At 41.2% G+C, this 18342-nt stretch overlaps 2 protein-coding genes across 18 annotated transcripts in view; both read right to left on the bottom strand.

Moving 5' to 3' along the window:
- Positions 1-4945, bottom strand: part of LOC115154618 (protocadherin gamma-A11-like) — a 32630-nt gene extending 27685 nt beyond the window's left edge. The window contains exon 1 of the mRNA XM_029701052.1: positions 2494-4945. Within this exon, the coding sequence (XP_029556912.1) occupies positions 2494-4902 (2409 nt within the window). The 5' untranslated portion in view covers positions 4903-4945. The remainder of the gene's footprint in view (positions 1-2493) is intronic.
- LOC115154607 (protocadherin gamma-C5) overlaps positions 1-18342 on the bottom strand; it is a 164911-nt gene that overhangs the window by 76531 nt on the left and 70038 nt on the right. The window contains exon 1 of one of the 17 annotated variants that reach the window (XM_029701026.1): positions 14553-17141. The exons of 12 other annotated variants lie outside the window; for them this stretch is intronic. In XM_029701026.1, coding sequence (XP_029556886.1) covers positions 14553-16958 — 2406 coding nt within the window. In that variant the 5' untranslated portion in view covers positions 16959-17141. Of the gene's footprint in view, positions 1-6141; positions 8721-9936; positions 12563-14552; positions 17142-18342 lie in introns of those variants that run through there. 4 more of the 17 variants (XM_029701039.1, XM_029701028.1, XM_029701041.1 and 1 more) reach the window with 4 other exon arrangements.

Genomic DNA, 18342 nt, shown 5'->3' with positions numbered 1-18342 from the left:
ATTAATGATGCCCACCTCTGTGCCAGGTAACACATTCTCAGGGATGGGATTGGTCAGAGTTTTGATCAATAATATTGGTGCATTATCATTCACATCTGTGATTTCTATAATAACTTTACAGTTTGAGGCTGACCCTAAACCATCTTTTGCCTGCACGCTCATTTCATAATATGTTTCCTCTTCGAAATCAATAGGGCCGATCACTTTTATTTCTCCGGTTGTCTTGTTAATCAAAAACAGCTTCCCTGCTTTGTTACTTATACGACCAAGTTCATAGGTCACATCGCCATTAGGTCCCTCGTCTGCATCAATAGCAGTCACTGTACTTACTACGGTACCTAATGGAGAATTCTCAGGTAGGCTGATCTTATAGACGTTCTGAGTAAACACTGGAATATTGTCGTTCGCATCCAGCACAGTAACGTGTATAACTACAGTACCAGATCTCTGTGGAGTCCCACCATCAACCGCAGTAAGTAATAATGATACCTCCTGTTGTTGTTCTCGATCTAATTCCTTCTCTACAACTAACTCACCGTATTTCCCACCATCTGGGTTTGTATGAACACCTAAAACAAAATAGTCGTTTTTTTCGAGTGAATATTTTTGAACTGCATTATGTCCTATATCCGCATCATGGGCTTCGCTAAGAAGGAAACGTGTTCCTCTATCGGCAGACTCACGGATTTCTAAATTAATTTGAGTGTTAGAAAATGTTGGGGAGTTATCATTTATATCTTGGACTTGCACATTAATACGATGTAATTCCAGAGGTTTTTCCAGCACAAGCTCGTATTTTAAAGAACAAGAAACCTTCGGTCCACACAGCTCCTCCCTGTCTATTGTTTCAGCCACAATTAATTCTCCAGTATTCACATTAATGTCACAGTAACCTTGACGACTACCATCCATATCCAAACGAGCCTTGCGAGATGAAAATCTTCTCGCATCCAGACCGAGGTCCTTGGCTATATTGCCGATCACAGATCCGCGTTTCATCTCCTCTGGAATAGAATAGCTCATATCTCCATGGCTCTGTCGCACCATGAAAACAAGGAAAACCAGACGGAACGTCGAAACAGACAATGATAATCCGATGTACTCCATCTTCTCAAATGACCCAAGTAGTCCAACAAAAAATCGTGGTAAAGATATTGTTCAGCCCTCAAAAATGAAACATTTGCTGCGTTAAGGTGTGGAATAGCCGACGATACACGCTAAGCCTCTGTCTAATGGAGACGATGGTTTGTCACGCTGACCAAAGAAGGCCTACATCTCCTCCTTTTCTATGCATGGACTGGGGGAGAGATGTGCCTGTCGGCCAATATAGAGTGAACAGCGACACTTAGAGTATATCAATGAAAACTACAATAAATTGCATTCAAATAAACCTCTTAAATCCATACACCACCACGACATTCAGGGTAGCCTTTTGCCATAGAAAGTGTGAATGTGAATGCGCGGAAGTAGCATGATACAATGCGGTAAATGTTATTTTTCAGTTTCAAACATAGCATCCAAAATAAATCTAGGTTCATTTAAGTATTGGCCGAAACCTGTTTCAAAGTCGTATAGGTGGAGAAGAGCTCTTGCAGCCTTGCCTGTTTCACTGAGAAACAAGCTTCTCAGTTGCGCTGTCTATCGGTGTGGTGCTGAAACAGTGCTAGCGGAGCTTCATCAGAATTGGAAGGCAATGTGATTTGTATTTTCAGCGTGTGAATATATTCATTTAAGTCCTGCAGGCTACAGCAGAATGAACAGTGAAATGGAATATATTAAAATAATTGACCAACTTAAATTTAGCAGAAGCAGAAAAACTCGGGTACAGCTATAGATGTAGGATCTTAATTTGATCACCAAAGCAGGAAATGTAAAACGTATAGTGTATTTGAGGTTTAAAAAGGCTTTTGAAGTTTGTAATTTCCACTTTAACATTTCAGACTTGATTTTCACCTACAACAATGTCCATTAATTATAACCCACATAATAATTCATATTTCCTATTGCTGCATCAAACAAATGAAGATCCTATATCTGTAGGATAATATGCCACTTTGATAATATTCAGTATTACATATTGATAATATTTCAGTGGAAGTGGTATCAAATTGCGTGAGCAATTTGTCTGCATGTAATAGTGTGCTACAGGCGTAATATAAGACACATATTTTCATTTTGTAGTCCACTTATCCAAGGTACAAAAGAACTGCCTAGAGGTCGCCAATTACAAATTATAAATACATTCTAAACAATACAAGAACTGTAGCTGCATACACTTCAGATGACTTCATGTTGCGCCGTACTCTCTCATACTAGAAGAGCATACTAATGCTGTTTAGCTGACTTTAATATACAACCTGCTATTAAAATATAGCGTTGGGCCTTTCACGTTAGGAAGCTTGCTATTGCCAAGAAGCAAATTAGTAATATTTCGTTTCAAAGCCACGTAGGACAAACCATCCTCATAAAATGCTAAATAAAGGCATGGGTTACCTCAGAGTCTCCTGCAGTGTTGAGCGTGATGATACTCCGTTCTAGTAATGTATCTGGACATCTTGTTAGTGTCTGGTCAGCAGGCAGCGTGCTGTCATTGTAAGATCTGGCAAACTTGAAGTCGCTGGTGCGTGAGCCCGTTGTCAGGTATGCGTCATAATTGTAAGAACTGCGCACAGTTCCAGCTCCATCCACCTCTGCATAGTTGGGAGGGAAATACGCGCTGGGAATGGCGACTGCTCCATCAAACAACATTCTAGGCTTTCGACTGCGGCAGAACCTCACGGCCAGGATGAGAATAATGAACGTCAGGAAAAAGGTGGAGACAGAGACCAGTGCGATGATCAAATAGGAAGTTAGTTTGGAACTATCTTCATAAGCCATGTCTTTCAGTTCTGGAACTTCAGCCAAGTTGTCTGATATGAGTAAATATACATCACAGGTTGTAGAGAGAGAGGGCTGTCCGTTATCTTTCACTGATATAACAAGGTTCTGCTTCATACTGTCAGATTCAGAAATGTCCCGCTGTGCCCTGATCTCTCCACTGTGGAGTCCAATAGTGAAAAGTCCAGGATCAGTTGATTTCACGATCTGATATGAAAGCCACGCGTTCTGTCCAGAGTCAGCATCCACAGCTATCACCTTGGAAACCAGGGACCCCGCCAGAGCAGCTTTGGGGACCATCTCAGTCATCAAGGAGTTCCCTGCTGGAGCAGGGTATAATATCTGGGGAGAGTTATCATTCTCATCTGTTATGAAGACACTCACTGTCACGTTACTGCTGAGTGGAGGAGAACCATTGTCTCTGGCTACAACGTGGACTTTGAAGTTCCTGAACTGCTCATAATCAAATGCTCTCACAGCATGGATCACCCCCGTGTCTCCGTTAATGGATAGAAATGAGGACACCGGAACACCGTTGACATCACTGGGCAATAGAGAATAGACCACCGTGCCGTTCTGTCTCCAGTCTGGGTCTCTGGCAGTAACAGAACACATAGAGGAGCCAGGCTTGTTGTTTTCAGTCACATAGGATCTGTAGGATTGTTCTTCAAACACAGGTGGGTTGTCATTCACGTCTGATACAGATAAATGAATAGTCTTTGAGGAGGATAAAGGTGGAGACCCCTCGTCAGTGGCAGTGATAGTTATGTTATAATCTGATATTATCTCACGGTCTAGTTCACCTGTTGTTACCAGAGAATAGTAGTTTTTGATAGACGGGTTTAATTTGAATGGGACATTTTGTTGAATGGAGCAGCGGACTTGTCTATTTCCCTCCGAGTCTTTATCCTGTACATTAATGATGCCCACCTCTGTGCCAGGTAACACGTTCTCAGGGATGGGATTGCTAAGTGATTTGATGAATATTAATGGTGCATTGTCATTTATATCGGTAATATCTATGATTACTTTTGTGTTGGAAGCTAAACCTGACCCATCTTTGGCTTGGACGCGCATTTCATAATCTTTCCTCTCTTCAAAGTCCACAGGTCCGACGACTCTGATTACACCAGTCCCTTTGTCTATAGAAAACACCGTCGATGCTTTATCTGATATACTGCTGAAGTCATACGTCACTTCCCCATTTGCACCCTTATCTGCGTCAGTGGCGCTGACAGTTACCACTATATAATCTAGAGGGGAATTTTCTGTCAGACTGACTCTATAAACGTCCTGGCTAAACACTGGTTTATTATCGTTAGCATCCAGCACAGTGACGTGTATAACTACAGTACCAGATCTCTGCGGAGTCCCACCATCAACAGCAGTAAGTAACAACGTCACCTCCTCTTGCTTTTCTCGATCCAGCTCTTTTTCTAACACCAACTCACTGTATTTCCCACCATCTCTATTTGTATGAACGGCCAAAACAAAATGTTCATTCCTGTCGAGCGTATAGCTTTGCACCGTGTTTAATCCTATGTCCGAGTCATGGGCTTCGTCTAAGGGAAAACGCTCCCCTTTGTCAGCAGATTCCCTTATTTCTAGATTCATGCGTTCATTGGGGAAACGAGGTGAATTGTCATTTACGTCTAGAATTTGCACAGTAATACGATGCAGCTCCAGAGGGTTTTCAAGCACAAGCTCATATTTTAATGCACAAGTAACCTTCGAACCACACAGCTCCTCTCTATCTATTCTATCCGTCACAATAAGTTTGCCAGCCGCGAGGTCGATGTCACAATAACGTTGACTGATGTCATCCATGTCCAACCGAGCTTTGCGATCAGATAATCTCTTCGCATCCAGCCCGAGATCCTTGGCTATATTCCCAATGATAAATCGACGCTTCGCTTCCTCGGGAGCAGAGTAGCTCATGTCTCCATACGTGATACGAGGGAGAACAAGAAAGAAAACCGAGGAGAGAACGAAGGCAGAGACCGAGAATCTTGCATCCATCATCATCAACGTGAGAGCGGTCCTATCCTTAAGATGGTGATTTACAGAATTCGTTATTCCATTAAAAAAATATAGTCCAAGTTCCGATATTCTCTCCAAGCAAGGATATGTTGAAACCAGTCAATGCTTTGTTTTTTCCCCACTGCCGAGAAGAGTCTCCTCCCTGTATATGTTAATCTACTGGGTGGGGACACAAGTATGCATTCACCCAGAGAAGGTGAACAGCGACACATTGAGTATTTTCACAAAAACTGCAGTAACACTACAAAGTTACTGAATATACATTGAACAAGATATTTCCAATATCTTACTGTAAAAATATGCTACTTAAATTTAGCCAAACTGGCCAGCCAGAACAAATCACCAGTTTTTCTCAGTCAACACCATTTTGGTTTGAGCCTTAAACACTTAGGCAAAGTCTATCATTCAGAAGCAAGTGAGGAAAAGAAAAGAAAATGTCAATGAAAAGCTATGTTATTTAGGCCTATATTTTTACATTTCTAAAATCGCATTAATGAAAAGCAGTTGTCAATTATCAAGCCTTTGGTCATTTATATTTTAAAATGCACCCCAAACAACCGAAATAATACACTAATATAATATATACATTGCATATTATTCAATGACTGAAAAGGTTACCCTCCTCTCAAATACTCTATTACCAAATCCTTAAAGTATGGTCGCTGTCCAGTTCTGAAACATTACCGACGCTATTGCGCACGTATCTTTCGCGCCAACCATAGAGAGTTAATCATTTAGTGCTGCAAATTGCAATCCAATAAACGTCATAAATATGTTCACTTAAAGTAGGAGCAGGCTATTTCACCTAGCATAGGCCTATATAATTACAGACTGAGCACTTCAAATAGATGACATAGAAGCCTATTCTGCGTTTAAAATTTTAAAAACGGAGCACTTCAATCTTGTAAACGTGTATCCTGCCTTAGAAAGTCATGAAATAAGTCTGTAGATATGGCACCATGCTCTGGCATAAGACAGTTGAGTAAAATGATTGTTTAATCCCTCGAAAAAAAAACGTAGGAGGGATGTAGCCGGTTTATTCTGCTTGGATTACACGTATTACCAGTGACGCCTCCTGAATTCAGTCAATTTAAAAACGTCGCAATGTCTGATAAGCAAACAACACAGTGATCACATTCAAACATTTGACAGACTTGTGGTCATCTCAATACATGTGTTAACATAAAAGGTCAATCAATAGTAAAAATAGGATTCTAATCTCACCTCAGTATTCCCCGCGCCGTTAGGAGTGAATATACTTTCTTCCAAACACTCAATTTGACTCTTCCTCAGTGTCTGATCTGCAGGCAGCGTGCTGTCATTGTAAGATCTGGCAAACTTGAAGTCACTGGTGCGTGAGCCCGTTGTCAGGTATGCGTCATAATTGTAAGAACTGCGCAGAGTTCCAGCTCCACCCACCTCTGCATAGTTGGGAGGGAAATACGCGCTGGGAATGGCGACTGCTCCATCAAACATCATTCTAGGCTTTCTACTGCGGCAGAACCTCACGGCCAGGATGAGAATAATGAAAGTCAGGAAAAAGGTGGAGACAGAGACCAGTGCGATGATCAAATAGGAAGTTAGTTTGGAACTATCTTCATAAGCCATGTCTTTCAGTTCTGGAACTTCAGCCAAGTTGTCTGATATGAGTAAATATACATCACAGGTTGTAGAGAGAGAGGGCTGTCCGTTATCTTTCACTGATATAACAAGGTTCTGCTTCATACTGTCAGATTCTGAAATGTCCCGCTGTGCCCTGATCTCTCCACTGTGGAGACCAATAGTGAAAAGTCCCGGATCAGTCGATTTCACGATCTGATATGAAAGCCACGCGTTCTGTCCAGAGTCAGCATCCACAGCTATCACCTTGGAAACCAGGGACCCCGCCAGAGCAGCTTTGGGGACCATCTCAGTCATCAAGGAGTTCCCTGCTGGAGCAGGGTATAATATCTGGGGAGAGTTATCATTCTCATCTGTTATGAAGACTCTCACTGTCACGTTACTGCTGAGTGGAGGAGAACCATTGTCTCTGGCTACAACGTGGACTTTGAAGTTCCTAAACTGTTCATAATCAAATGGTCTCACAGCATGGATCACCCCCGTGTCTCCGTTAATGGATAGAAATGAGGACACCGGAACACCGTTGACATCACTGGGCAATAGAGAATAGACCACCGTACCGTTCTGTCTCCAGTCTGGGTCTCTGGCAGTAACAGAACACATAGAGGAGCCAGGCTTGTTATTTTCAGTCACATAGGAACTGTAGGATTGTTCTTCAAACACAGGAGGATTGTCATTCACGTCTGATACAGATAAATGAATAGTCTTTGAGGAGGATAAAGGTGGAGACCCCTCGTCAGTGGCAGTGATAGTTATGTTATAATCTGATATTATCTCTCGGTCTAGTTCACTAGTTGTTACCAGAGAATAGTAGTTTTTGATTGAGGGGTTTAATTTGAAAGGAACATTTTGTTGAATGGAGCAGCGGACCTGTCTATTTCCCTCCGAATCTTTATCCTGTACATTAATGATGCCCACCTCTGTACCAGGTAACACATTCTCGGGAATTGGATTGGTCAGAGATTTGATCAATAATATTGGTGCATTATCATTCACATCTGTGATTTCTATAATAACTTTACAGTTTGAGGCTGACCCTAAACCATCTTTAGCCTGCACGCTCATTTCATAATATGTTTCCTCTTCGAAATCAATAGGGCCGATCACTTTTATTTCTCCGGTTGTCTTGTTAATCAAAAACAGCTTCCCTGCTTTGTTACTTATACGACCGAGTTCATAGGTCACATCGCCATTAGGTCCCTCGTCTGCATCAATAGCAGTCACTGTACTTACTACGGTACCTAATGGAGAATTCTCAGGTAGGCTGATCTTATAGGCGTTCTGAGTAAACACTGGAATATTGTCGTTCGCATCCAACACAGTAACGTGTATAACTACAGTACCAGATCTCTGTGGAGTCCCACCATCAACCGCAGTAAGTAATAATGATACCTCCTGCTGTTGTTCTCGATCTAATTCCTTCTCTACTACTAACTCACCGTATTTCCCACCATCTGGGTTTGTATGAACACCTAAAACAAAATAGTCGTTTTTTTCGAGTGAATATTTTTGAACTGCATTATGTCCTATATCCGCATCATGGGCTTCGCTAAGAAGGAAACGTGTTCCTCTAACGGCAGACTCACGGATTTCTAAATTAATTTGAGTGTTAGAAAATGTTGGGGAGTTATCATTTATATCTTGGACTTGCACATTAATACGATGTAATTCCAGAGGTTTTTCCAGCACAAGCTCGTATTTTAAAGAACAAGAAACCTTCGGTCCACACAGCTCCTCCCTGTCTATTGTTTCAGCCACAATTAATTCTCCAGTATTCACATTAATGTCACAGTAACCTTGACGACTACCATCCATATCCAAACGAGCCTTGCGAGATGAAAATCTTCTCGCATCCAGACCGAGGTCCTTGGCTATATTCCCGATCACAGATCCGCGTTTAATCTCCTCTGGAATAGAATAGCTCATATCTCCATGGCTCTGTCGCACCATGAAAACAAGGAAAACCAGACGGAACGTCGAAACAGACAATGATAATCCGATGTACTCCATCTTCTCAAATGACCCAAGTAGTCCAACTAAAAATCGTGGTAAAGATATTGTTCAGCCCTCAAAATGAAACATTTGCTGCGTTAAGGTGTGGAATAGCCGACGATACACGCTAAGCCTCTGTCTAATGGAGACGATGGTTTGTCACGCTGACCAAAGAAGGCCTACATCTCCTCCTTTTCTATGCGTGGACTGGGGGAGAGATGTGCCTGTCGGCCAACCAATATATAGTGAACAGCGACACTTAGAGTATATCAATGAAAACTACAATAAATTGCATTCAAATAAACCTCTTAAATCCATACACCACCACGACATTCAGGGTAGCCTTTTGCCATAGAAAGTGTGAATGTGAATGCGCGGAAGTAGCATGATACAATGCGGTAAATGTTATTTTTCAGTTTCAAACATAGCATCCAAAATAAATCTAGGTTCATTTAAGTATTGGCCGAAACCTGTTTCAAAGTCGTATAGGTGGAGAAGAGCTCTTGCAGCCTTGCTTGTTTCACTGAGAAACAAGCTTCTCAGTTGCGCTGTCTATCGGTGTGGTGCTGAAACAGTGCTAGCGGAGCTTCATCAGAATTGGAAGGCAATGTGATTTGTATTTTCAGCGTGTGAATATATTCATTTAAGTCCTGCAGGCTACAGCAGAATGAACAGTGAAATGGAATATATTAAAATAATTGACCAACTTAAATTTAGCAGAAGCAGAAAAACTCGGGTACAGCTATAGATGTAGGATCTTAATTTGATCACCAAAGCAGGAAATGTAAAACGTATAGTGTATTTGAGGTTTAAAAAGGCTTTTGAAGTTTGTAATTTCCACTTTAACATTTCAGACTTGATTTTCACCTACAACAATGTCCATTAATTATAACCCACATAAGAATTCATATTTCCTATTGCTGCATCAAACAAATGAAGATCCTACATCTGTAGGATAATATGCCACTTTGATAATATTCAGTATTACATATTGATAATATTTCAGTGGAAGTGGTATCAAATTGCGTGAGCAATTTGTCTGCATGTAACAGTGTGCTACAGGCGTAATATAAGACACATATTTTCATTTTGTAGTCCACTTATCCAAGGTACAAAAGAACTGCCTAGAGGTCGCCAATGACAAATTATAAATACATTCTAAACAATACAAGAACTGTAGCTGCATACACTTCAGATGACTTCATGTTGCGCCGTACTCTCTCATACTAGAAGAGCATACTAATGCTGTTTAGCTGACTTTAATATACAACCTTATATTAAAACATAGCGTTGGGCCTTTCACGTTAGGAAGTTTGCTATTGCCAAGAAGCAAATTAGTAATATTTCGTTTCAAAGCCACGTAAGACAAACCATCCTCATAAAATGCTAAATAAAGGCAAGGGTTACCTCAGAGTCTCCTGCAGTGTTGAGCGTGATGATATTCCGTTCTAGTAATGTATCTGGACATCTTGTTAGTGTCTGATCAGCAGGCAGCGTGCTGTCATTGTAAGATCTGGCAAACTTGAAGTCACTGGTGCGTGAGCCCGTTGTCAGGTATGCGTCATAATTGTTAGAACTGCGCAGAGTTCCAGCTCCATCCACCTCTGCATAGTTGGGAGGGAAATACGCGCTGGGAATGGCGACCGCTCCATCAAACAACATTCTAGGCTTTCTACTGCGGCAGAACCTCACGGCCAGGATGAGAATAATGAAAGTCAGGAAAAAGGTGGAGACAGAGACCAGTGCGATGATCAAATAGGAAGTAAGTTTGGAACTATCCTCATAAGTCATGTCTTTCAGTTCTGGAACTTCAGCCAAGTTGTCTGATATGAGTAAATATACATCACAGGTTGTAGAGAGAGAGGGCTGTCCGTTATCTTTCACTGATATAACAAGGTTCTGCTTCATACTGTCAGATTCTGAAATGTCGCGCTGTGCCCTGATCTCTCCACTGTGGAGACCAATAGTGAAAAGTCCCGGATCAGTCGATTTCACGATCTGATATGAAAGCCACGCGTTCTGTCCAGAGTCAGCATCCACAGCTATCACCTTGGAAACCAGAGACCCTGCCAGAGCAGCTTTGGGGACCATCTCAGTCATCAAGGAGTTCCCTGCTGGAGCAGGGTATAATATCTGGGGAGAGTTATCATTCTCATCTGTTATGAAGACACTCACTGTCACGTTACTGCTGAGTGGAGGAGAACCATTGTCTCTGGCTACAACGTGGACTTTGAAGCTCCTAAACTGTTCATAATCAAATGGTCTCACAGCATGGATCACCCCCGTGTCTCCGTTAATGGATAGAAATGAGGACACCGGAATACCGTTGACATCACTGGGCAATAGAGAATAGACCACCGTGCCGTTCTGTCTCCAGTCTGGGTCTCTGGCAGTAACAGAAGACATAGAGGAGCCAGGCTTGTTGTTTTCAGTCACATAGGAACTGTAGGATTGTTCTTCAAACACAGGAGGGTTGTCATTCACGTCTGATACAGATAAATGAATAGTCTTTGAGGAGGATAAAGGTGGAGACCCCTCGTCAGTGGCAGTGATAGTTATGTTATAATCTGATATTATCTCTCGGTCTAGTTCACTAGTTGTTATCAGAGAATAGTAGTTTTTGATTGAAGGGTTTAATTTGAAAGGAACATTTTCTTGAATGGAGCAGCGGACCTGTCTATTTCCCTCCGAGTCTTTATCCTGTACATTAATGATGCCCACCTCTGTACCTGGTAACACGTTCTCAGGGATGGGATTGGTCAAGGATTTAAGAGATATTACCGGGGCATTGTCATTTACATCTGTAATCTCGATGACAACGTTGGCAAAGGACGTCAACCCCAAGCTATCCTGGGCCTGTATGCTAATTTCATAAATGGACTCCTTTTCGAAGTCCATCTGTCCAGATAAACTAATGTCACCCGTTTTAGGGTCAAGAGAAAATAATTCATTAAATTCAACTGAAATGGGACCAAATACATACATCACTTCACCATTTTGTCCCTCGTCAACGTCTGTGGCGCTTACGGTGACTACAACCGTACCCAGGGGTGCATTTTCAGGTATTCTGACCTTATAGATGTTCTGGCTAAATGCTGGGACATTATCATTAGCATCCAGCACAGTAACGTGTATAACTACAGAACCAGATCTCTGTGGAGTCCCACCATCAACAGCAGTAAGTAGTAATGATACCTCCTGTTGTTGTTCTCGATCTAATTCTTTTTCTAATTTTAACTCCCCATACTTTCCCCCACCAGGTTTTGTATTAACGGCCAGGCTAAAATGGTCGTTCCTTTGTAGTGTGTAGCTTTGAACGGCGTTCAGTCCTATATCTGCATCATGAGCCTGGTGGACCGCAAATCGAGCGCCTTTAACGGCTGACTCTCTGATCTCAAACGTAATGCGATCGTTCGCGAATTGTGGTGAATTGTCATTAATATCTTGTATCTGAAGAACGACGCGGTGTAATTCCAAAGGATTCTCCAGCACCATTTCATATTTCAATACACACGAAACCCTTCTGCCACAGAGCTGCTCCCTGTCCATTCTCTCAGCAACAATCAAGTCGCCAGTGCTCAGGTTAATGTCACAATAGAGTGTGTTGCTACCATCCATTTCCAGGCGAGCTTTCCGATACATAAGTCGTTTTTTATCCAGTCCGAGATCCTTGGCTATATTCCCGATCACAGATCCGCGTTTCAACTCTTCCGGAACAGAATAGGTCACGTCTCCATAGCTGGTGCGCAGCAGGAAAAGAAACAAAGCCAGGCCGAACATCGATGCGTTGAACGAGAATCCCTTGTATTCCATTTTCAGAGACCAACGTTTATTCCAATAGTATGTTGATCAAACAATATATTTTCAGTTGGAAAAAATGAAAAAAGCGACTGGGTCAATACGTGTAATGTTCTACCAAGTGATGGGGTCTTTCGCTAGCCTACACTGTATTCAAATGAGTCTCCCCCTTTCCTTATAGCCTACAGCAGGATATGGTTGGGGAGATATGGCTTTAGCTGGTGAATAGCGACACATGGAGTACTTTTCCATAACTGCAATCCCAAGTAGGCCTGTACAAATCAGAGAATAAAACTTTACTGAGTGTTTCCAAATGATAATATTTGTTCTTTTAGTAAAACAAAGATGCAAGCACGCACTGAAAGTCTCTAGGAAATTAGCCCATATGCCCCTGCTTACATCAGCTGCCCACAATTGATTCTCAAATAACGAAAGTTAAATTCACCATAACAACTCATCCAATGTCAAAACACTTGATTCACTTCTCACATAAAATGCACAAAAAAATAAAAACTACTTTATCTGAAATAACAAATAGTCCACTATCACATAATTCACAACTCAACTTCATATCACACATCTAAATGCTAATGCAGTGGCACTGTCCACATCAAGGTGAAGAAACGTGTTCTCTTGAAACGTACGTAGGCCTAGCAACTGAAGTAGGCTAATAGATCCCAGAAAGAAGGCTACAGTTCTAGCCATGCTAAGCAATAAGTAGGCTACACAATATTGATGAATGTTAGGTAGACATTATTTACGTGAAAGGATTTCCCAGCATGCTAAAAAACCATGGTAAGGAAGTGGTAAAGACATATGGAGAAAAAAAGGAATGTATTTATTTAGTACTGTAACAAATTAAGTGTTGAATCTACTTTTAAAAATGAGGTCAACAAGATGACACTAAATTGAATATTATTAGTAGATGTAACTTCCTATGTTTTTAAGTAGATGTTTTAAATAAATTGATTGGATTTACACAAATAAAGTAAGTCCAGGGAATTAATAATAGCCATAAAAATGTGGTGTATTTACTGATAATATTATTAAATATGAGTTGATGTCACACAAATATTTAGTAAAACACAACATACAGTATTAGTGTTTCAAAAAAATTTAATGTTTAACATTGTTTAATGTATTTGATAAATTGCCATTTTAAGCCACTTCGACAGGCATTGTTGATCTCAATGCTCAATTCCCAAGCAGTAGCTGGAGGTAAAAATGCAAGTATTGTTTGATGATTAATTTTCCTCTGTCATAAAAAAAACGTTGAATTACCCACAATCCTATAAAAACCAGCAAGTTGTTGCAAGAACTTAAAATTATTAAATTAAGAGAAATATTATTCTTATTAAAATGTACTCAAATGTATTAACATGTAGTAAATTAGATCACTCGATTTTCTATCTCTTTGGTAATCCTAATAAAATATATATTATTTTTACATTTACAAATCACTGAAATTACTTGAACTCTTTTTTTAAGAATATGTGTTTTTTGTAGATTTCAATTCACCCCAGAATATTGTTTTACAGTGTACCGATCTCAAAATCCAAAACAGAGAAGATCTACTGTAAATATAACTCCACAACATCTGAGTCTTCCACTTCACCATGTCACCAGCTGTGTTTATTTTTATTTAACTAGGCAAGTCAGTTATGAACAAATTCTTATTTACAATGGCGGCCTACCCCAGCCAAACCCTAACCCGGACGACTCTGGGCCAATTGTCCGCCGCTCTACGGGACTCCCAGTCATGGCCGGTTGTGATACAGCCTGTAATCGAACCAGGGTCTGTAGTGACGCCTCTACCACTGAGATGCAGTGCCTTAGACCGCTGCGCCACTCGGGTGCCCTGTAGGCCTAATGCCAAGCTTAAAATCTCAATATGCAAGTAAAAGGGAATGTACTCATTTTGAACCGATCTCAAAACCCAAAGTAGAGAAGATCTAGTGTAAAGGCAACTCTCCGACATCTGAGTCGTCGACTTAACAATGTCATCAGCTGTAGGCCTAATGCCAAAAGCTCAGTGTAAGCAATGTTGTGTCAACCAGAACTAGCAATAGAAGTTGAGATGAAAACACATAGCTACGGTCAATCGTGTCGTAAGACTTCATGACCTTATCCAAATCTGTCACAGGACACTGCATCAACATTGTTCTGGAACATTCCAAAGCTTTTTGTAAACTATTACCTTTAGGGATGCATGCTTCATATCTCACCTCAGACTCTCCCGCATCGTTAAGAGTGATTATACTTTCTCCCAAACACTCAACTTGACTCCTCTTCAGTGTCTGATCAGCAGGCAGCGTGCTGTCATTGTAAGATCTGGCAAACTTGAAGTCACTGGTGCGTGAGCCCGTTGTCAGGTATGCGTCATAATTGTAAGAACTGCGCAGAGTTCCAGCTCCATCCACCTCTGCATAGTTGGGAGGGAAATACGCGCTGGGAATGGCGACTGCTCCATCAAACATCATTCTAGGCTTTCTACTGCGGCAGAACCTCACGGCCAGGATGAGAATAATGAAAGTCAGGAAAAAGGTGGAGACAGAGACCAGTGCGATGATCAAATAGGAAGTAAGTTTGGAACTATCCTCATAAGTCATGTCTTTCAGTTCTGGAACTTCAGCCAAGTTGTCTGATATGAGTAAATATACATCACAGGTTGTAGAGAGAGAGGGCTGTCCGTTATCTTTCACTGATATAACAAGGTTCTGCTTCATACTGTCAGATTCAGAAATGTCCCGCTGTGCCCTGATCTCTCCACTGTGGAGACCAATAGTGAAAAGTCCCGGATCAGTCGATTTCACAATCTGATATGAAAGCCACGCGTTCTGTCCAGAGTCAGCATCCACAGCTATCACCTTGGAAACCAGGGACCCCGCCAGAGCAGCTTTGGGGACCATCTCAGTCATCAAGGAGTTCCCTGCTGGAGCAGGATATAATATCTGTGGAGAGTTATCATTCTCATCTGTTATGAAGACACTCACTGTCACGTTACTGCTGAGTGGAGGAGAACCATTGTCTCTGGCTACAACGTGGACTTTGAAGCTCCTGAACTGCTCATAATCAAATGGTCTCACTGCATGGATCACCCCCGTGTCTCCGTTAATGGATAGAAATGAGGACACCGGAACACCGTTGACATCACTGGGCAATAGAGAATAGACCACCGTACCGTTCTGTCTCCAGTCTGGGTCTCTGGCAGTAACAGAACACATAGAGGAGCCAGGCTTGTTGTTTTCAGTCACATAGGAACTGTAGGATTGTTCTTCAAACACAGGAGGGTTGTCATTCACGTCTGATACAGATAAATGAATAGTTTTTGAGGAGGATAAAGGTGGAGACCCCTCGTCAGTGGCAGTGATAGTTATGTTATAATCTGATATTATCTCTCGGTCTAGTTCACTAGTTGTTATCAGAGAATAGTAGTTTTTGATTGAGGGGTTTAATTTGAAAGGAACATTTTGTTGAATGGAGCAGCGGACCTGTCTATTTCCCTCCGAGTCTTTATCCTGTACATTAATGATGCCCACCTCTGTACCAAGTAAAACATTCTCAGGGATTGGATTGCTAAGTGATTTGATATATATTACTGGTGCATTGTCATTCATATCTGTAATTTCGATGACCACGTTGGCAAACGATGTCAAACCTGAGCCGTCTTTGGCTTGGATACTCAATTCATAAATCGACTCTTTTTCGAAATCCACCTGTCCTGCTATGCTGATGTCTCCAGTTTTAGGGTCAAGAGAAAACAAGTCATTCAATTCATTAGAGATAGGGCCGAATTCATACATCACGTCCCCATTTTGTCCCTCGTCAGCATCTGTGGCGGTTACAGTAACTACTACAGTGCCAAAGGGAGAATTTTCGGGCAAACTGACCTGAAAAAGGTTCTGGCTAAACACTGGAATGTTGTCGTTAGCATCCAGCACAGTGACGTGTATAACTACAGTACCAGATCTCTGTGGAGTCCCACCATCAACAGCAGTAAGCAACAATGTCACATCCTGCTCTTTTTCTCGATCCAGTTCTTTCTCTAATACTAACTCGCCATATTTTACCCCACCAGGATTGGTATGCACAGCCAAACCAAAATGGCTGTTCCTTTGTAGTGTGTAGCTTTGAACGGCGTTCAGTCCTATATCTGCATCATGAGCCTGATTAACCACAAATCGGGCGCCATTGTCTGCCGATTCTCTGATCTCAAACGTAATGCGATCGTTCGCGAATTGTGGTGAATTGTCATTAATATCTTGTATCTGAAGAACGACGCGGTGTAATTCTAAAGGATTCTCGAGCACCATTTCATATTTCAATACACACGAAACCCTTCTGCCACAGAGCTGCTCCCTGTCCATTCTCTCAGCAACAATCAAGTCGCCAGTGCTCAGGTTAATGTCACAATAGAGTGTGTTGCTACCATCCATTTCTAGGTGAGCTTTACGAACATACAGTCCTTTTGGATCCAGGCCAAGATCCTTGGCTATATTACCGATCACAGATCCGCGTTTCAACTCTTCCGGAAAAGAATAGGTAACGTCTCCGTAGCTGGTGCGCAGCAGGAAAAGAAACAAAGCCATGAAGAAATTCGAGGCAGTGAACGAGAATCCCTTATATTCCATTTTCGAAAAACAAAGGTTATTCCAATATTATGCTGGGGTCAAGTACAAACTATTTGAAAGAGTGAAACGATAAAAGCAACTTATTCAACAGGCCTGTCTTACGTTCGTCCAAGGGATGTGATATTTCGCTAACCTGCACTGTTATAAAATTAGTCTCTCCCTTTGCTTATGCAGCAGGAATGGGTTGGGAAATATATCTAATGGCTTTAGCTGGTGAATAGCGACACCTGGAGTACTTTTGCAAAACTGCAATGTCAAGTAGGCCTATAAAAGTCAGAGAATAACACTATACTGAGTGTTTCCAAATTCATGATTTTTTATTTTGTTTTAGTAGGCATAAACAACGATGTAAATACATAATAAAATATCTTGGAAATAAGCATACTCACATCAGCTGCCGATAGTTGATTCTCAAACTGAAAAAAACTATAACCCAAATAACTTATCCAATGTCAAAACACTTGATTTACTTCTCAGAAAAAATGCACACACACGAAATGCACACACACAAAATGCACACACACAAAATGCGCACACACACAATGCAACACCTTTATCACTATCCCTCATTTTACTCACAGCCCAACTTCAAATCCCACATATCAGTGCTTCAATGCAGTGGCGCTGTCCACACATCACGGTGCTGAAACGTGTTTCCTTGAAACACGTATGTAGGCCAAGGAATAAGTAGGCTAATAGATAAAACAAATGTAGACTACAGTCTAACTGTGCTAGACAATTAGTACACAATATTGATGTCTGACAGGTAGACATTGTTGAAGTGAACGAATTTCAAAAGCATACTAAAATAGTATGCAAAGCAAATGGTGAAGAAATATGCTAGTAGAAAACGAACGTACATATACTGATAACGAGTCATTCAGTAGTCTTTCCAACTCAAACCCAAAACAAAGAATAGATACTGTAACTGAAAAATCTGAGTCATTCACTATATCAGCTGTAGGCATAATGCCAATATTAAAACAATCAGTATATGCGATGTTGTGTCAAGAAGAACAAACGATACAAATTCAAAGCAAAACATATAAAGGTGAAGTCGGAAGTTTACATACACCTTAGCCAAATACGTTTGAACGCAGTTTTTCACAATTCCGGACATTTAATCCTAGTAAAAATTCCCTGTCTTAAGTCAGTTAGGATCACCACTTCATTTTAAGAATGTGAAATGTCAGAATAATAGTAGAGAGAATTATTTATTTCAGCTTTTATTTCTTTCATCACATTCCCAATGGGACAGAAGTTTACATACACTAAATTAGTATTTGGTAGCATTGCCTTTAAATTGTTTAACTTGGGTCAAACGTTTTGGGTAGCCTTCCACAAGCTTGATGGGTGGGTGAATTTTGGCCCATTCCTCCTGACA

The sequence above is a fragment of the Salmo trutta genome, chromosome 19 (assembly GCF_901001165.1).
Source record: "Salmo trutta chromosome 19, fSalTru1.1, whole genome shotgun sequence".
Lineage (NCBI taxonomy): Eukaryota > Metazoa > Chordata > Actinopteri > Salmoniformes > Salmonidae > Salmo > Salmo trutta.
The sequence above is the reverse complement of the archived record's forward strand: the minus strand, read 5'-3'. Positions and strand labels throughout refer to the sequence as shown.